This window comes from Watersipora subatra, chromosome 5 (genome assembly GCF_963576615.1).
Source record: "Watersipora subatra chromosome 5, tzWatSuba1.1, whole genome shotgun sequence".
Classification (NCBI taxonomy): domain Eukaryota; kingdom Metazoa; phylum Bryozoa; class Gymnolaemata; order Cheilostomatida; family Watersiporidae; genus Watersipora; species Watersipora subatra.
Genome location: NC_088712.1, coordinates 7,579,058 through 7,601,015, shown reverse-complemented (window position 1 = coordinate 7,601,015; position 21,958 = coordinate 7,579,058). Strand labels below are relative to the sequence as shown.

At 32.1% G+C, this 21,958-nt stretch overlaps 1 protein-coding gene across 1 annotated transcript in view; it reads left to right on the top strand.

Moving 5' to 3' along the window:
- Nucleotides 1-14,103, top strand: part of LOC137396148 (tenascin-like) — a 39,301-nt gene extending 25,198 nt beyond the window's left edge. The window contains exons 2-3 of the mRNA XM_068082302.1: nt 11,648-11,729; nt 12,404-14,103. Coding sequence (XP_067938403.1) covers nt 11,666-11,729; nt 12,404-13,635 — 1,296 coding nt within the window. The 5' untranslated portion in view covers nt 11,648-11,665 and the 3' untranslated portion in view covers nt 13,636-14,103. The remainder of the gene's footprint in view (nt 1-11,647; nt 11,730-12,403) is intronic.
- Nucleotides 14,104-21,958: the final 7,855 nt, after the last annotated feature.

Below are 21,958 nucleotides of genomic sequence, written 5' to 3'. Positions count from 1 at the left end.
GGAGTGTTAGTGCTTTCACTTGGTCGACATACAAATGAGCAATTATTAATGTCGGTAAACTAGCTTGTTTATAGTTTAATGCTTCCTTTGTTAACAAACTTTAGAACGCAAACTCAAAATGTTTTATGCCTATATAGCTTTTATTTTATTAAAATAAAAAGATGAATGTAGTCAATTAGTCAGACACAAAACCAACTTATTTAACTCTAATGTGGATGTGGAAGACAATAGCAAAAGTTATTCCTATCGGGTTAGAAGTTATCAGTGTAAAATATTGGGTTACTGATTGTGTGACTCTACTGAGAGTTGATGTTAAGAAATACCATTTGCTGCAGCGGACAGCTCTGTTGAGATTGACTAACGTCCTCAGGAAGGTCCTGCTTATTCCAGCCTTGTAAAGTTTTGACAATGACATACAATAACACTAGCTTAGTATTTAATAAAGCGCATAATAATACGATTACGTGGGAAGGAAAGTTTACCACACCCAAAAAAAAGTAATACAACTGTCGGACTGCACCGCTGGTTGGTGGTTGGAAAAGAAAAGTCAAAATACTCCTGGATTTCAATGTTCAAAAATATAAAGTAATTAAGCACAGAGCCTCGATATACAACTGTGAACAAAGAAACAAAACAATGTCAGATCATTGACATTGTTATATCAGGTGATGTGCATCTTATGAGAAAGGAGAAAGAAAATTGAGAAGTTTAGTTAATTGATATTGGAAAAGGAATACATTTGGAGTGCTTAACCAGAAGTCAAACTAGTAAGTATAAGAGCTTTGCAAACTATGAGCCACAAAATGAATGCCACAAGTTTTCAGAACATCATTGTAGTAGTATTCAAATATGTGAAAACCATTTTGTTTTTAGATCAGACCCTGACTCATTGTAAAACCAGTAAAGTAATTTTACAAATAATATTCTTTCAAAATACTAATATTAGCAATGATAGTAATAATAATAATAGTTATTATTATGGGTTTTCCTCGCCTCCGTGCTTTAATTACGATCAGCCATCTAAAACTTTTTTTATGTAGGTTACAGATATCTTAAATATAATTCATTGGGTAAAATGAGAAGATCAAATTTGATAGAGAATTAATACATAGATAAGTAGTAAAAATTGCTAGCAAAAGTTGTATGTAATTATCAAGCAAAATTTTAGAGAATCTGTTTGAATTTTTTACTTCTATAATTTAAAATAGGAAAAAATCCAAATTCATTCGAAGCTTCGAAACCCGGGATACAAAATAATCAAAACCAAAACACTTGTATGCCGTCCAAAAATCTTTTCAAATAGGTTACAGATATGGGCAAACGATGTCGCGGATAACATTTAATGAGTAAAAATAAAATAGTTGAAAATATGATAGAGAATGAATATATAAACAAGTAGTTAAAATTGCTAGCAAAGGCTGTATTTAACTATATAATTATTGATGATTAAAATCTTTAGACATGGAAAGAAAAATCTTGTAAGTATTAGGTACATTAGTAAACAAATGAGTTTGCTCTTTGAAATGATCAATAAACTAATTTTTTCAAGAACTGCAATCGATCTTGACTTAATGCATTCAAATGATTAGAGGTTCCTTTTGACTATTTTATTACAAGTTTATTTTACTTTGGTAAGCACTAGCTACTTTAGCTTAAATAACTTGTTTTTTTTCATAAGTATGAATGATTATTCACCCAGTCAACGAGCCTGAGTTACACACTAGTGTCTGAGATAAACAGATCCATGCAAAACTTTTAAGCATCTCAGCCCTAGCATATCAGATTGTTTTTATAAATAACTTGCCAAAGTATCAGAAACATAAAACTTTATTGTATCCCAATTCCTTATGCAAACTTTATTTACCTCGCTTAACCTGTGACCCTTTGGCTTCATTTCAGAACTTAATGACAAGATTTACCGGTGAAGTGCATAGTTGTTTTAGTGCAGTTAACACCCTTTGATGTTCTGTGAGCTTCAAGACAAGGAAAAGTATTGGATTCTGGAAAATTGAAAAAAATTAATAGTCGTACTCTTTCTATTCACGTGAGTAGATTCACATAAGGTAAATAGTAAACTTGGCAAACAGTAGAAATGTGGAACAATAATTTAATGATGACAAGTTTGAACATCATTAAGATAAATGACATCCAGCAAATGCAACAGGAATCTGCCGGTATTAGTTACACTATTGAGATTATGACAGTAACCTGGAACAGAGTATTCAAAAGATACGCTACAGCACATCTTTGAAACTAGGAAAAACCTTTCTTTACTGCTAAATAAGCGCAAGTATTCCTATTGTTGACACTAAAATGTGATCAACGAAAGCTGCTGCCTCACTTCAGCTGTATTTGGTAGTTAACAATGACCTCTGCATTATATAAGGTAGTTATTGAACACTCAAGGTTCTAATAAACTAGAACCTGATAAAAGCAAGTCATGCTTACACATTTAGATCTGCCGTACTAACCGGTACAAGCACCATAACTTTAATGTGTTTGCAGATAAGTATATAGAACAAAAATATAATGACTCCTAATTATACAAATAACAATAAATACAGATTTAAGTGATTAATGATTCATGATTTTTTAGAAATGGTTAGAATTTGCAATCAATTTAAGTGAATCACTTAAGACCTTTTTTGCTGACTACTTAAATCACTTGCTGTCAACTGTCATTATTTTATTGTTATTAAATTTAGTTTTATCTACAAACAGTAGTGTATGATGAGTAGAGCGCTGATTACTACTCTGTAAGTTTTGCAACTCTCTGAAGGCTAAACACAACTAATACTAAAAACATGAGCCTTGTTTCATACCTTGTTTCATATCTGGTTGCATCAAAAATTTGTTAAGAGAACAAAGCACAAAACAAAAAGATCTCAAAGTAACAGATGAAAAAATGCAAGTTTGTATAATTTGTCCAGACTTGCCCTTTAATCTCAAATTCTCAGCATATATGAACTTTGATTTAGTTTTGAAATCTCCCTTATTATATCCTGAAATAACATAGACAATAAAATTGCTTCTTTGAATGATCTCACTATTCCCTTAACGTATTTTTTTGCATGTTCTAAAACCAGCAGTTGCAAGCTGTTGATATTTTTGAACAAAAATAGTTCAAACACCGATAAAAAGTAGCTTCATCTTAAATGAAAATTGCAGTTCTCTTTAGAATAATAGTATCACTAAAGTTCAAGTAACCTTTATGTAATAAGTAAGTACATAATGGCTACTTAAAGTTAGCCATGTAGTACTAAAAAGTAAGCCATCATCTGCTAAGGCCCCCTTTAGTTTTGGTGTAAGATCTGTATTATTTCAAACGATTATAACAACTGTACAAAATATGTGCTTGTTCATGACTAAGCAACAGACTTCTTGATTGACAGACTTGACTAATCTATTTGCGCACTCAAAGCAATTGAAACCATTAGGCAGTGCCATTGATGTTTATATGTAAGCTTAATGGATGAGAAATAGGAATTAGCATTTCCTTTGACCTTTCCTAATGGCCGTTAATAAGCAAAGAAAGGAAAGATAACAAAAGTGAATAAGGAAAGATTTCCTTTTGCCTTGATCTTGGTTTTATTGGCGAGGGGTGCGATTACCTGATCACACATGGCAAAAATATATAATTTAAACTAATTGGTCTCTTACAGTTAAACTCTTCTCAGTTGAAGTAATTTATAGACAGGATCAGACCTACAAAAATTTCTATTTTGTGAAGGCTTAAAAGGTGTCGAAAATAAGAAATGACTATTTTCAAATCGATGATGCATGGTCTTTATTTAATAATATATTTTATAATCAGGAGCTAACTAAATCGACAATCTTATTTACAAAAAATTGTTTATGAAGTTCATCTTACTAACTCTTTCAGGTCGATAAAGGTGTAAATTTCAGAGTTAATGACTAATACAGTGTTGAAATTATTGTTATTGATAACACTAACTAACAAACTTTTATTATTATAATAATAATAAAAACAACTTAACTTGAAATAGCTTTTTCACATATCTTATTTAACTAACTCTCTCCTTGTCTCACAATTTCATTGACCTCATCCAATTATTTATTTGCAAACCGAGTCTCCTTCTTTATTGATCTCCTTTAATCTCTTTTGATCTGATAGTCACTACTCGTTGGTAGCCTGTTTTCTTTGCTCATTTTAGATATTATGAAATATTTTTAGCAACCTTCCAATGCTACTATACTCTCAATGTAAAACTTGTTCACAGTTTGATAGTTTTTTGGAGGTTATTTCCGTTTGGTTGAGCTTGCAAGTGTGTGTGCGTGTGCGTGTGCGTGTGCGTGTTTGCTCGTATTTTATTTCATCAAATAGTAGAAATATAGCATGAATCAAAAAGAAAAAATAGTTATTATATTGATTAGGTTGAACCGAATGAATTTGATACAGAAAAAATTTAGATAGGAGTGTTTAATGTGTGAAATTATAAGCTAAAGAGTAAAGCATATACAATGTAGTCGGTGAGTGTCAGAAGCTAACACAAAAATAAAAAACGTGCCATGACCGTGTGTTTGCTTTATGCACTCGAACTATGCATTCCCACTAAATTACAGAGCAGTAAAAGTTGCAACGAGCCCCAAATTGAACCATTGGTAGAAAATGAGAAAGTCAACATATTTTGAAGGGTTACAATCTAAACCAACTAACAAATTGAAAATCAGAATGCTTGATGTTTTTGTGGTCAATAAGTTAAACTCATAAGCAACTATTATTGGCATATCGCATATTGGTAACTTTTGGTTGTTAGAAAAGAGCAATTAAGCTGACGATGTTGAAAGTTTGGCATTAGAACTAATCTGAAAGTGGAAACTGAAAGCAAACATAATACCTACAGCAAATGAAACTTTTGTATCCACATACAATATTACAAAATAGATGAAGAGATCTAGTATAGTGCAACAAAGAGAAATGACCGGGTCAATGAATATACTCTAGAAGATACTGTCTACCCTGATCTAAAAGAAGTAGTTTAATGACATAAGTACATACTAGCTATTTATGTGACACTGAAATAAGACGATAGCATGAATATATAGTATTGATGTTAAAACTTTTGCCGCAAAGTTATAAAATACTTCGAAAACAATTATTTTTTGTGCAAAATGAAAATAACCAGCCTTAACCAGAAGCTTTGTGTTCAACTCTTTTACTACTGTGAGCCGATGTATCGGCAATTGCAGTAAATGAAGTACAGACTGCAAGCCGATGTATCAGCTTATCAATAGGGTTTTACTTTTTTTCATTGCAAAGCCTACAGATTATCTAAACTAATCAAATTCTGTTTCCAACAAAAATAACTAGTTGCTAATCACGTACACAAAATTTAAAGTTTTGTGCTAAGCAGTACCATTTCTACTTATTTTTCAAAACAGGAAAACCAGATCGCTACCATCATGGCATTAATAAACTCACCTTGTTCATACAATGCAAAGAAAGTGTCAGAAATTTTGTGAAAGTTGGGTTCGCTAAAAATGTTGTCTTTATCTTATTTTGTAAAATGTTTTGGAGATGATTAAGATGCATTTTACAGTAAAACCATATCTGCCACGATTCACAAGATAACGCATAAATACTAACCACATATCAAATTTTCGAAAATCAGTTTGAATTAAAATTTGGTCAGAATCATGAATATCGCGCAGTAGCGAAAGAGCTAATAATTAATAAAAGAAAGCGTTTTCTATGCTATTTTCATAAATGTGATTAGTAGAAGCTGTTTCCTAATATCCACAATTGTTAATAACTAATAAGAGATAGTGTTTTCTATGCTATCTTTGTAAATATGATCATTGGATCATATTTACAAATGGGATCAGTGAGAGCGTTGCTTAATCTCGACAAAAGTTAAGTAACAATTGTTGTGGCACGGTAATTCCTTCAGAAATATAAAAATGTCGTTTATAGATTTAATAATAACCCAAGCACTACACAATGCGGTTATTGAAGACTCAAAGTTTTAATCAATCAAAACATGATCAAAGTGAGTCATGTTTACAGATTTAGATCTACTGTGCTAGCTGGTACCATTCACACGCTTTTTATGCGTTTACAGAAGTAATATGTGAACAGTGAAATAACGACACCTAACTATACAACTTTTAATTTATTCACGTTAAAGTGTTTAATGATTTATAACTATATAGAAATGGTAGAAAGTGAATATCTATCTTAGGTCAATCACTGTTTGGCTTATCAGCTGGTGCACTTAGTTTACTGCTAGTCTATCTAATATACTGTTAAGCATAAACTCACAATTTCAAACTTTTAGATTTCTTTGTCTGAAGATAAATACAAAATTCAGATATTTACCAAACTTCCTTGAAAATCATTTTTTCTCTTACTTATCATTGAATGCTTATGATATGTATCACTTCATTATTGTTAGTTAATTTTGCTAAGTTTAACGAGGGTTTATGAGATAAAGGAGCTTTGACAATGTAAAGCTTTTTAATGACAAGGTTGAGCTCAGTGACATGATTAGACATGCAATCTGTTCAATGTATCAGTATAAACAGTGTTCTCGTCTTGCTCACTCTATTGCTGACAGGTCATTTTGGTTTGTAAATGTAACATTGAAGGAACTGAAAAAAAAGTTTACCATTTTTCTGAAATAATTTCACATGCTAGTAGTGAATGCTCAGTTTTTCTTTAATTAATGCCATGACAAAAAAAAGTTGCGTGACTCCTTTGACTCACGCGGTAATGTATTCCCTTATTTTTTGCTTCACAGAAAAGAAGAGCCCTGGTTACCATAGCAACCCTATTTTGAATGGAGCAATGTTCTAGCAACACTGATTGCACAAACAAGTTCAAATTGCCAGTCACTACCTCCATGCAATATCCATATTTTTCTCACAATCAGTGGGTGAATATATGTAATTTTTTATTATAAGAAAGCCAATTAGCTGTGGATTAGCTTTATTATAGTTTTCTTTTAGCAGCAAAAAATAGAATTTTAAAATATTGTATAATAAATTTTATATGACTTCATGGCATGACGTTTGATATTTGAGCAGTGACACTGTTTTTTAAGTTTTACAGTAAAGTTTTAGACAAGAGAGAAGTGCTTCTTTAGTAGCATTAACAATGAAAATGGTGCAAATATATTAAAAATTATGGCAAAGTAGGCACAACCAATTATTACAACAACATTTTAGTCAGTCTATTTCTTTGCCCTACTAAAACCATAGAGAAAGATTAGCAGTTCATCAAAGTCAAGTAAGAAAAAGTCAATGTGAAGTGCATAAAAACCGATGACTGTGGGATGAATCACTTACTGATATTTAGACATCAGGGTGTGTTTGTCATCATTAGCATATCTAGTTTCTCTGAGAAACCTCTCCTTGCATACTTTTGACTGTGTTCCCTCTTTCACGGAATGGTTTCCTTTAGAGTAGGGTCTGGCTATAGTTTGCTATCACCAATATACTTGGTCAGTTGTCACACTTCTGTCATTATATAGGACATACAACATGCTTGGCAAACAGTAATGACTCAATAATTATATAGGACATAAAACATATTTGGTTAATGGTAACACTCCTGTAATTATATAGGACATGCAACGTACATACATAATCGACAAACAGTAATGCTTTTGTAATTATATAGCACAAAGGACATAGTTGACAGGCAATGAAGCCATCAAATAACTACATTTCAACCCATGATCCATGAGAACAAAAATACACAAGATCCATAATTGTGTCTGATATTTGCTAAAACTTACCATATTAGAATTGATACAAAATACATCTAATTACCGAATTAAAACATATCTTGCTAGAAAATAGCCCACAATTAAATTTGGCAGACTGTACGGTAAGAAATATACATATATGCAAACTTAAATGTAAACCCCTAAAATTAAAGCCTAAATACATCAAAACAACTGTAATGTATCATGTTACTTATCTCTCTTTCACTTTGACATTTTACTGTATTGGGACCTATTGGAGTTTTAGTCTGAATGCTGCTTTTTGAACAGTCTGAAATTAGCTAGAGCTAAATATTTATCCATTAGCATAGATTTGGCATTTTACTCTTTAAAACTTTTAACACTTACAAAAGCTCTTCTGTATAAAACTCAGTTTTAGCCTGTCTTCATTGATTGATTGTAATTATGCAGACACTGAAACAGCTCAGGGTTTGCCTGAACTAATATAGCAGAAGATAGCAACTGTCACTTGATTTCTATGCTTCAAATGAATTTGGAGTTGGCCTCTGCCAGCAAACTTGCACCCTACCGTTTTAACAATTTGGAGCAGCAATTTATCGATTTTTCCAAAAAATAGCAACCTAGGCCTATACCTCAAAACCAAACATGTCAAAGCAGACTCATTTTTGAGTCATGGTCACTTTTCAATTCATGGGAAAAGCGTTTTCTGCACTACATCAGGCAGAAAGCCTGAACATAATTATTTATTATCAACAATAATAATATCAATCTATATTTAAAAGAGCCACACAACTTACTACATGCTATAACAGTATTACTACGAAGGTTGCACGAACAGCAATCACTTTTAGCAAAAATATTCTTTGTTTATTTCAGATGAGTTAAACCTAGAAAGAGGTTGGTACCAGTGCAATGAAAAACTTTATTGTTGGTAGGTTTGGTTATTGAATAAAAGAAATAAGAAAAGGAGATAATTATCTTTTTTTTCACCTGGTCAAATGGTGACCATGTGGTCAACCAAGTTATTCACCTGGTCAATGATTCTGAGTTACACACTAATCTCTGAGACAAACATATGCATGCAACATTTTAAGCATGTAAACACTAACATATTATGTTTTTTATGCAACAATACTTATGAATGTATCAAAAACATCAAACTTTTTTGTATCGTGATTCTTTTACAGACTTTATCTATTTACCTGTGACCCCTTAGCTGCATCTCACCACTTAATGACTATATTTACTGATGCACCGCATAGATATTTTACTATAGTTAATATTCTTTTAACATTGTGTGAACTTCCGACGTAGCGTAAAATGCTAGAATTAAAATAAATCGAGTCATTATTGGAAGGCAAGTCACCAAATGATAGTCATGAGCCATCGTACTTTTGTCATGCTTATCAAATCTTGGTTTTCTGAAAAGTTTGACAATGCATACATTTAGCTTTACGTAATAACAAATAAAACTCTCTGATGAAAAATATATTTAGCTGTCTAAAATGCTATTCCGAAGCACACAAAAGAAAATATCTCAAGTTTCCCAACCTTAAATAAATTGTAAGTAGAGTGAATTTGGCAGCTTGATACATCAAATTACCCACCTAAGTGCTTTGCATTGTCAGAGACAAACTCGGCTGAAGAGTATCTGGACATATCCATTCACAGGCCATGTCACTATAGTTGAAGTAACCATTAAGTTCAGTACTACAGTGGAGATCATGATAATGGGCCACCTAATAAATTTTTGTATTTTTCTGTCATTTATGACATAAACTATACAATAATATAGAAAGTGTATATAAACTATACACTTTCTATATTATCTCAGACTGTACATACTATACATATTTGAGATGCAAGTTTTTTAGAAACTCTCTGCCACCAAAAGTTGCTTAAAAAAATAATCTAGTTATTGGGCACCCATTTTATTCTTTCTGAGGTCGATAGTTAGGGCTGGCCAGCGTAATATTAAAAAATTCCTAGTAATTCGAAAGTCCCCTGATTACAATCATATTATAGTTATATGCATATGTATGTTCCAACCCCATGTTGAGTGTTGCCAGTTTTTTTGACGAATACGAACTTGGTTTTTATTATACAGATGTATTTACGATTATTTTAAGTTGTCCCATAATTGTGATTACTTCTGTAGGTTGCTGACAGTTTCAAAATGATTCAATTTCTAAACCGTATTTAAATAATTGGACTATTTTGTCTTAAAATAAATTTAATGTAATAGAAGATACTGCAAATGAAACTCCATAAAAATATTTGAAAAAAAAGTTGTTAGTAACTTTTACAATAATACAAAACATAGAAACTAAATAAACAAAAGTGTAAACAACAGTTATTGACTCAATTACCGATTCATAGTTATTACCTAAATATGATTGAGAATCCTTACGCATGTTATAAAAAATACGTCTGAAAGCCAGCCGGGTTAATTTAAAACTGTAGCTGATGAAGAACAGTTCACTAAGGATCTGCAAGCTGGCGAACAAGTGACTGGTCCGACTTAGTCGGCTTGCTTGTTGTATTCCAACATATACTTTGCATGTTGCTTACTTAATGTATCTTTAGTTATGCACCAACATCGGGTGAGTAAATTTAAAAAAATGGAAGAATGTTGTTTTTAGCAGAGAAATAACCAATGCAGGTTTTGTGTGATAAAAACATTGCATTTGTTTAAAGGCATAAAACATAACTGGGCCTATCAATACTATAATACCAGCACTAAGATGTTGGGATATCACTTGCAAAATTTTCCATATTTTGTTGAATACGGAATTAGTGCTATGTGGATGAATGAGTGACTTTTCAATATAAAAAACTTTTGAACGTGATTGTCTTCTATCACATTCAAAATATTTTTACTAATAAATCACTGTATTTTGATACAGTATTTTTTATGATTGACCTATCTGTATCATTTTATATTCTTTATGTTCCAAAGTTTTTGTGCTATATTATTTTGTGTTCTGTTGTTCTATTTAAAAAATTATTAAGCTTCTTATATGCTGATAACTATGGATATAAATATAGCTTTGCAATTTCATAAAATATGCATCAAATGAGTTAAAGCTTTTGACCTTACTTCATAGGAAACTCTGCTAGACATTGATGTAGAAAAACCTTTATGAAGTTAATATGGGCGTAAAGGGCATCTGATAGGTTAAAAGTTGCTATATCTAAAAGATTTTTAGCATAAACACTGTGAAAAAAGCTGTCACGATGTTTTTATTAGGTCACTAGTACTTGCATCTAAACATCTGCCAGCCAAAGCTAATATTCCAATGAATTTTGGAAGATTAACGTAAAGCCTAAAAGCAATTCGAAAAGTTTATAGCTTGTGCCAGGAACCATTTGACAGAAAAAACCATTGAACGGCTTGCAAACAATTGAAATTTCAAATAGTAAGGCATACTAAGGAAACCCGCATTAAATATTTTGCTCACTTCTATGTGTATATGTGAACGCACTAAGACTGTCAGTTTTAAGTATATAGAAATATGGTGGTGATCAGATTGCTACACGCTTAACAGGATATGCTTGACAGGCGATCACGAGATGCAAGTAACCAATCATATTTAACTTGTATATTTATGAGTTTCATCATATTTCACTTAGTCTAGCAACGTCATCATGTGACGTATTACAAACATTAGATATAAAAGAGCTAACAGATTCTAGACTGTTACAAACACTTACAGCTCTCACAAGAAGACTGTTTCAGCAATTACAAACTTGTACATCAAATAAAGGTTAGTAGCACAACTTTTTTGATAGAAGGTTATTTTGCGTTAAGAAGCGTAGAGCTCTTATCCATCTGGACGAGTGTAAAAGTTTTGATTCCTGAAGTGAAGTTTTGTCGCAAGATATATTAAATAAACTTTCAACATTATTCTTGTAATCATGTCAGTTTTTGTTTTTAGGCGATCATTAAAGCAGTAATGGGTTGTACATGCAAGTCTAGACAGCTCTGGATGGGTTTGGCAGCCTTGATACTATGTACAGGTAAATATGAACAAGTTTCTTTATCAAAATGGCTGTTTGTATTTCAAAACGTATCTAAGATTTTTTAGGTTACTCTGTGAAAAAGATTGAATACAATAAAAATCTATAAATAAAAAGAAGCTTTTTTAAACTGTGAAACAAAATCAGCTGGCCATGAAACTTAGAGTCAACTTTTCAAATAAAGTATTTTTGCAAATTCAAATACGATGAGAAGTCAAAACTAGCCAGTAAACTTGCAAAGCCTAAAATTTGGGAAAACTTATAATCATGCATTCAGTCTTCATAATTAAATGTGGTCATCAGGGGTTTAGCAGTTCTGGTTGTAAAGACAACATGAACTTAAATGGTTTAGAATTTGGTGACACAAATTTTATGATCTTTATTCATGACAGTGATTATCCGTTTTTATCTTCAGACATCTTACAGTCTGCCAAACAAGTAGTAAAAGCCGAAAATGACTTAAACAACTTTTAACTGGTCAAAATATGATTTTATTGCAATTAATCAAGTAGGTTGGAGATTTACACTTACTGGTTAAACATTTAATCTGCTAAGTATTAAACTTTACATAAAACATTTAATTAAACGTTTAATATATTAAGTCTTAAATTTTACAGATGTCTTAACAGAGTCGATAGGTAAAAAATGACTGCCAACCTTTGACATTGTTTTAGTTGCTGTAAGAGGAGAAACTGGACCAACGAGGAACCCAGTCAATAGAAGATCATGTGATCAAACAGAATGCAGTGACATGTGTAGCAATAAAAACTGTGGCACTGGAGTCTGCTCTCAAAATACCGGAGGATGTGAATGCTCTGAATGTGACACCGATAGCTTTGCTCAACAAAGGGGAGGTCAAAATCAGTTTGGGGGATTTCAAGGAAGAATGGATGGAGGAAGTCAGTCAAGTAGACAAAGAGATGGCAACAGGCAAGGTCCAATGGGAAGGCAAAGTGGAAGACCAAATTCAAGAACCGAAAGTGGCTTTGGTGGCGGCCAAGGCAATGGACCAATGGGAAGGCAAAGAAACACAAATTTTGACGGCAGTGGAATGAGAAGTTGTGATGCAGATCGATGCCTGACAATCTGCAGTGGTTTGAGAGACTGCACTTCTGGAACTTGCTCAATGGACAGTGGTAGATGTGAGTGCAATGGTTGTTCAGATGGAGAGGATGGGTTTGGACCAATGGGAGGTCAAAGAAGAAATCCATTTGGGCAAGGGATGAGAAGAGAAAACCAGCCATGCAATGGAGAAAGATGCTCTATGTTCTGCACTCAGTTTAGAAACTGCTCTTCAGGAAGTTGTCCAGCAGATAGTGGGAGATGTGCGTGCACTGATTGCTCAGATGGAGAAAGCGGTTTTGGGTTATTGGGAAGCCAAAGAGGTGGGTCATTCAGACGAGGAATGGGAAGATCCAATCAACCATGCAGTGGTGAAAGATGCTCACTATTTTGCACTGAGCTTAGAAACTGTACCTCAGGAGTTTGCCTAGCAGATGGCGGAAAATGTGAATGTAGTGATTGCTCAGATGGTTTTGGTCCAATGGGAAGGGAGACAAACAGACCATTTGGACAAGGGATGGGAAGAGCTGACAGGCGGTGTGATCCAGAAATGTGTTCTAGATTCTGTACAGGAATTAAGAATTGTACCCGTGGATCATGTCCAGCAGATGGTGGAAGATGTGAGTGCCAAGAATGTCCAAGCACCGGACCTGGAAATGATAAAAATGGAGCAAGATGGAACTTCGGAGGTCGACAGATAGGCCAAGAAGGAAGTAGAGATTGGAACAATGCAGACAGAAGGTGTGATCAAGATATGTGTTCTTCTTTCTGCACTGAATGGAGAGCCTGTAGTAGTGGAACATGTCCAGCTGATGGTGGAAGATGTCAGTGTAACAATTGTTAATATTTATTCGATTTTCCTTTTTTATTTCCAAAGATGTTACACCTAGAAAGACGCTTTTGGTTAAAGTGATTTGCTGATATTTTAAACAGCAAAACTGCTTTTGCTCTTTGATCGCTTCAAAAGATGATATAAAATTGCAGCTTTTAAATGCACTTTTGTTATTTTCAACTAACCAGTTTTGAAATACTTACAGTATTACTGTCTTATGCTACAACAATATAGATTGTTAACAATCTGACCAAAATTATCAATGCTTATGATACATTTTTAGGCAACCATATTTTAATTCATATGCAGGTTGCATTTAAAAAAATCTAAATGAAGAGTATGATCCACTACAAATGAAATTTTCTCAACTCAGTTTTTGTGTTTCATTTTAACTATACACGGCTGATTGCAAATAAAAAAACTAGTCAAACTCACAACCATTTTATTCTTACACTGTTTTATGCCTTCACCCCCTTTTCACCAAAATATTTTATTGTCTCATCTCCCAGCATATTACATGCATACACAGACTCATGTATAATTTTAGATCAACCATCAGGTAAAATATTAGAAAATTACAAATTACAAATTATGTGAACCCGCAAATGATTCACCAGGGCAAATGACACGAAACACAAGGCTATCGTAATGTAAAGTAATAGAAAAAGTGATATTTGGTGTCAAGCAAACCAAAATAGAACTAAATATAAATTAAGGCAATAAAAAATTCTTCTAATCTAATAGTTGACAATTCTAAAACAATTTTGGAATAAAGCTTTAATGGCAGATATGTGAAACTTAATAGGATGAAAATGAAAACTTCTTCAAATTGTGAAGGACGGGAGCCTTAATAAGCCCATTAATTTTCAGTTACTCAGCTGATTATTTAAAAAACTTGACTTGTTTTCTAAACAACTAGAAAAAAAGCTAAAATATGTTGAGCTAGATTAATATCAGGTTTGAATTATCAACAAATAAAATATTTGAACAAATTGAATGTCTATCCAGCTTTTTACGTATATCTTAAATATAATGATTTGTGTTGTCTTTGACACAATTGATGATGGCCCAGTAGTCCTAATATTATCACTATTGTTATTATAGTAATAGTAATACTAATAACTATTGTTATTGTCACATTAATCTTTAATCTGATGCTCAATAACTGTGATGACAAGCATCATTGATGGTAACACTACATAATCGATGACTACTATAATGAGTTTTATTGGATGAGATGGTAATACCGATGAAAGAGGTCACAAGTATGAGGTATAATGAAATAAGACAAAACCGGAATAACGAGACTATTGTATGCTGAAGAATTGTTCAAAATTACCAAATATTCTAACTAATTGTGAACTGAAAGTTTCAATTTGTTTCAATGAAACATGCTTTAAAACTGAACATAGATTCTACAGCTATAAAACTAGTGAATGGTTCCAATGTGGGCAAGTCCTACAATTTATTTGAGGCTCTTATTAAAGTGACAAAATGGTGAGGTTGTAAAGCGTTAAGTTGAAATTTAAAAACACTTGGTTTATCTGTACCCCAATCTTGTGTCATGGTGATAAATGTAAAATAGTTTTTCAACATGAGAAACAATAATGGTTGCCAAAGCAACTTGGATCAACACATAATGTTAGTAGAAATGTTCTGAATCATAGGCCAAACCTGAAGCCAAATGACTTAGGAGTTAACAGCTCACTTATCGAGACTTTTTATTCATCAAATCAACAGCCATGGTCTGATATTATCAAGCCCACCTGACTGTGAGTGTTTGTAATTCACATGCACTCATAAGCACAAACAGCTGCAAACACGCCTTTACATACGTTTGCACATAGTTCCGTAAAACATCAAGCACATACTGATTGTTTTGCAAAGTCTGCTATAAACGTTGCAAGTGAGTAATTGCAACATTTTCAGAATATCAAATGGACAAAAACACATTAGAATAAAAATATACATTGACTTTAACCCTTTCACTGCCAACCATGTACAAATTCGGGTATCTGCCAAATGCCAGCCAATTTACCGAGAATTGCCGATGTTGCTTCATGATATGTAAACAGTATTTTTTTCAACTTCAATCTCTATCTAGAGCATTTTTGTTACATATTTTAATTTTCCAACATTTTAACCATCATTGCTATGCAAAACTCAATGGATCTATACTTTGTGCAATGACAAAGCTGTGTGAAGCTACGATCGATGTGAAGCTAAAACAATCCTCCATAATGTTCCTTACTCTTACAAAATTATTACTTTCACCACTATCAGAGACAGTGCTGCTGCTTTAATTATCTGTAGAATCACAAAAAATCTGAACCTGAATTGGCTATAATGTCATCAACATAACTAATTACCTGTTTTCTGACTCGTGCACAATAATTAATGAACTCACACAAAAAATTGTTTGTTATTAAATTAGAAATTCTCAAACAAAAGTTTAAAATTGCTTTGTTAACTTAGGCTAATTTTATAAACAAATCTTCAAACAACACTGCCAATTTTATAAAAGGCTTAAAGAACGTGGGTTATGTTGTTAACAAATAATAAAATTAGGTAACTACGCAATTGCTGAGAAAGTCAGAATAATGCGTCTACGGCTGTCGTCCCACGAAAACTCATTTATGCGTCTGCAGAAGTGAAAGGGATAAAAAATAAAACCGTTATAAAGATTCTCGCAAAGTTTAGACTCAATTTATGGCCTTACTCACGACTCATAGATACACATAAGCTTATATGGTATTTATCTTTACTGGAAGAGAAGGATTTTTTCACATTGTTGAAAATAATAACTACTTTCCAATTGTCAATATAACTGACTTGAAATCTTTTAAATATTTTCAAAATTTAAAATCTGCATTAATTTAGACCTTTTTGTTCGCTAATAGCTGGGTTTATAAACATCAACATTCATTACTCTCACTTTGTTGAAGAGAATGGATAAACAAAGTTAAACTTGACTTTTTTCAGTCATTCAATGCCAAGTATAGAATTTTCTTTTGAAAAGCTGATTTAATGAAATTTAAAAAAACATTCCCTATCAATTTTTAGAGAAAATCTTGCTAGATAGATAATGTCTTAGTAATAAACTGAGCACATTAGTAAAAACTACCTGTACACATATCAGGGTCGTCATATGCTTCAAAGTGTCTCTGCAGTATGTTCGGTTGTCAGAAGTTCTTGTGGTAAATATTCAGCTGGGAAGCAAGTATCTATGTAACTAATGTTTGTATGTGCACTAATGTGAATATAATTAGATGAATTTGCACTAATAATGTATACATAAATGCTATGCTACAAGTTTATTACTTTTCAGCTGAGTGATAAACATAGAGACAAAGAAAGTGCCTCGCGTTTAAACGAATCGCCAAAATTGGTTTACTTATAAAGAGAGTATCAGTAAAATGGTCATACCTACCGTAACTGTAGTTGGTACTGAGCCTAACCTATCTTAGCTGTTGAGCAATCTTAATTTGTTTTAAGCCAACCATTAATATTGGGAACTCTGTAAATGAATGCATAGCAATTTAGCTTTATTATTAGCGCTACTAATAATAACTCAGCAATTATTGAATTAAATTTCCAAAAATCGAAAGGAAACTCAGTTTAATGTGACTTGTTGTTGACACTTCCTTGTAAGGCTAAGGATTTCTGAACTTACCCTGTTCCACCCAGAAAACGTTTAAATTTTTTATAAACTACTTCACTAAAGCAAATGTAAAGGCCTCAGGAAAAGCAAATACACTAATGGATTATGCATTGAGATATTTATAAATTGCAAAACACGATTTAGTGTGTTAGCTACGCAAATATATAATGTTATGGCATTGCTAAAACTTTAGTTAGCGGAGAAATCAGTTACAAGAAGGTTAAAGTTAGTGCGCTGCTTTTGGCCTAAGAAAGTTTATCAAATTAAGTTTCACTCTACCAATAATAAATTAAAGAAATACACATTTTTACAGTGACTATCTATAAAACTCTTACAACCGAATGAGCAAGGGAATGTTTTGTATAATATATTCCAGCAACAATATTTTTCCTGTTTTCCAAATAAGATTGATTTGGTTCAATTCACTTCAATTTTTCATATAAATATAACTTAGGTATGAAGTAAGTAAAATCATACCCATTGGAAATAGTCAGGCAAAATAACTAGGGATTTCAGTTCCTGACCATCATGTCCAAATCTGATAAAAATACCAAGACACTGAACTTTATCGACATATTACAACCTTAAACCTGCCATGAAGGAGGAACTTTACATAGATGTAGCTCCAAAAATTCGCAGGCAAACAGATGAAGAGAATTTGTCCAACCAAATTGCAAAAATGAATGACATAACAAACTTTTTGATAAACTCGCCACAAATTAAAAGATATATTTTGAACAGCGTGTCTAGAAACTAAAACAAATAACTATAAACACATTTACCATTTGTTTTCAGAAAAAATCAACAACAAAAGCTGCTATCTAGAGTGCTAATACATTAATTATAATTAAAAACTGAATAATTCATCACAGCAAGAAATAGCTGAGATAACCTTATGCAATCGCCATGATTTTTGTAGTTGAATATAGACTCGTAATACAAATGAATCCTTACTTTATTTAAATTGCTGAGAATGATGCAATACAACTGAATGAATCCTATGCTATTGTCAGAGATAAAAATACTCATGAACCATAATACAAATTAAGAATCGTTAAAGTGACACACCTATGTACTAACAGACTAAATATGATTAATGAGTTTTTTAAATTGGCAAAATCAACTTTTGAGCATTGCATAGAAGTTCACTGTTTTTGTAGGATCAAGAGAAAGTCTAACTTTAGCTCAGAGAGGTTATAACAGTGTTTCATAGTTATGTTTTGTATAAGCACTTTTCGAATATCAGTTGCAATGATATCATCACTCTTAATCATGATTCATTTGAATTGGCTCTGATTTTACAAAAAAAATCTGTCATTTTAGTACTCGTAAAACATTGAAGAGTTTTGCAAAATTTCATAGACTTTTAAGTAATAGCTAATGAAGACTGTAGGTCTTGAAATTGCTGATTCAAGCAATCTTGTTTTTCAAAGTTGAGTTTGAGATTGAGTAGTATAGAAATAATGAGGAATAGATTTATAATTGGTTTGGTTGAGTGTATGGTTCATGTCATGAATTTTCTTGTCTTTTTATCTATCTTCAAAGTCACCAATGAGCTATTTACTATTCTTTTTAATCATTGCAGTTATTGTTAAATACTGTTTTATGAAATACTTCTAAAATAAAGCGATCTATTAACGTATTATAAAATAAGACAGATTTTTTTACACAAATAGCATAATATCTAAAAACTAGCAATTTTTGCCTAATGCTACTGCCTAAATAAGAAAATAAAATAGATAGTGCAACAAAGTTCAAATACAGACTCTGTTTGGTGGCTCTGCGGTAACTGCTAATTGTAAGTTTGTTCAGTATTAAAAGTAAAATATGTGGTAAATAAGTCATAAGGAGGTATATTGTATGCTTTTGTTTTTTATGTTTCTATAAATAAAATGAGCCATTTATAAAGCTGTTGAAGTAGGTTAAGCATATCTTGCAGCAAACAATCTATAATATTAGCATAAAGAAGACCTGAAACAAGTGGTGCCATGAAAAGTGGTAAATTAGTGTTAGGAAAATAAAATAGAAATCAGTAAGAGGCATCATAAGTTGACTTGGTAAATAATAAATACAAGACTTTAAAAATTAAAACTTTCTGTGCTGTAAGGCTTACTGCAATATCTATGATATGAAAGTATATAAACTGCAATTACGATAAAGTCATACCATTACCATTGTTTGATTTGCACACATAGTCACAATCCAATTTGTAAGATTTTGTAATTGTCTAAAACATTCAACGTAGAATACAATTAGAAAGCTTTGACACTTCTAAAACTGTTCGAACAAAAAAGACTGGTAACGGATTTTTGTAAGTTTATTAATTTTAGACTAAAAAGATTAGCAGATAAGATCATAGAAATAACTTACATATATTTTCTACTTTGACCCATAATGTGGGTTAAAGTGAATGAATATATGTATAGATAAAATAAGTATTAATGAAAATTATATTTCAATTAGGATTAGGAACCTGGTAAAATCTTTTGCCATGTTTTTAAAGACACGAAAGTTTTATGATGGCTGCTTGAGTTTCACTTTACTAATAATTTCTAACGGGTAGTCATACGTGTGATAAATCCTGTTCATGCTTAAAATAAATGCTTTTTCATGAATATGAAAAACACCAATAATTCCGCCATAAGACCTTTTGTGTATATTCAATAATTGCTTCACACAAATATATAAGAATAACATTATAATGTTAACATCATAACTTAGTGCAGTTGTGATTTATATACTTTTTAACGAATATTAAAAAAATAGAATTTTAGTAAAATAAGAAGTATTGTGGGAAATTTTTTAAAATTAGTCTGTCAAGACTTGTAAACAAGGGAAAAAGTAAACCATAAAAAACTAGTTTACCAATATAATATTTGCTCACTTGTATGTGAACTAAGGGAAAGAACTAATGCTCTGCCCATTTCAAGCAAACAATAACATAGCTGTGATCACATCATTACATATTCACCAGAGTATGCAAGACAGAAGATCATGAGATGCGAGTGCTCAATCATATTTCATTTACTTGTATATTTACGTGTGTCATCATATTTCACTTATTCTAGCAATGTCATACCTTGACTTATAATAATAATTACTGTAATAGCCAGGCTGGTATAGACGTTATTATACATCACAACCTGGCAACAAAGCTGGCTTCGATATGTGTTACTTCTTTTATCAAATGTATAAAGTTTGACAATTTTTACCAAGTTACCAGCTGTAAATCAATTGTTGAGTCATTCATCCTTGTTAACACTTTTGTTTATATAAAAACAATTCGATTTGATTGGTATCAGACAAACCACGGTTTCATTGTAGGAATCTCAGCAATGGTTACTAAAACAAAAAACTAAAGATCAAAGATTTATTGACGGCTTGATTCTTTTTAGCAGGTTTGAGATGAAAACTGATTAAATGTAAGCAGCTAAAGAAGAACTCACTACTGAGTTTTTCTCAAAAAATACCGTACAAAACACTAAAGAGATAGTGTTTTGTACAGTAGTTTTAAGCTTTGGGAATTGAACACATTTGTGATGTCTAATCTTAGGGAATATATATGCGCTCATTTTCATTATATTGTATGCTTATTCTCTGCTGATCTAAAAAAAGAATTTGCCTGTATCTGTAACTTCTTTGAGAGACTTTTCAAATTGCAACAGAGCTTTGCCTTCTTTCTCTTCATATGATTGAATTTACCTTGTATATGTGTTTGCAGCCAATCTTACATGTACGCAGTTAGGCTTGATACATCAGCATAATCACTATAATTGCTCTGCTTGGAAAAAAGCTGCAGTCTAGTGCTCTAGAACAATTTACCTTTTTACACAGTAGCATAATGTTTAAGTTTCATGAAGGACGTTTGTGGTAACAAAAAAACATTTATAGGTTTTAATTCTTTCCTGCATTAACACTTCTTTCTATTAGATAAGCTGTAATTTTTATTAAGGAGATATATGCATTGCTATAGCGACAACGATTTGTGTTTATGTTTCACTGCTGTTGTGCTAGCACAAAGGCGTTAAGAATGACTGTAAACTGTCTATATAAAAAAAGCTTTGGGTTAAAATAAAGTTGATTATCCTATAACCATTTAAACTTCAGCAGACTTTGCAACTATTACATCTCAAATGCTGGTAATCTTTAGCAAAAGCTTATTATCTAGAACTTATGACTTGTGCATAAATTGACATTCATCAAATTTATAACTACAAGTTTTGTTGCAAACTCTCAAACACAATAAGAAGTTTTCTAAAAAATGAGATCAGCCTCTATGGGATTGGCTCATAATTTTCCCTATTAAGTTTCATAATTTTTACTCGACTGTTTTTTGTCAAGTTGTTCCTGGTACAAGTTATAAGTTTTCAAATTGCATTCAGGTTCCATGAATATCTATGTACATTTATCTGAGTATTAGCATTTGCTGGCAGTCTTACATTGTCACAACAAGGAAATAGATTTTACTTCAAATCAAATTGGTAATCCTTGGATGGATGTACTACTAACTTAATAGAAACACTGTGACACCTGTTTTTGAAGTGTATATGCCGGAAATCTTAAAAATATGTCTATGATTAGCTTATAAAATGATGGGTACACTCATAAGACGATGTGTACGCTCATCAGATGATGTTTACGCTCATAAGATGATGCGTAAGCTCAAAAGATGAT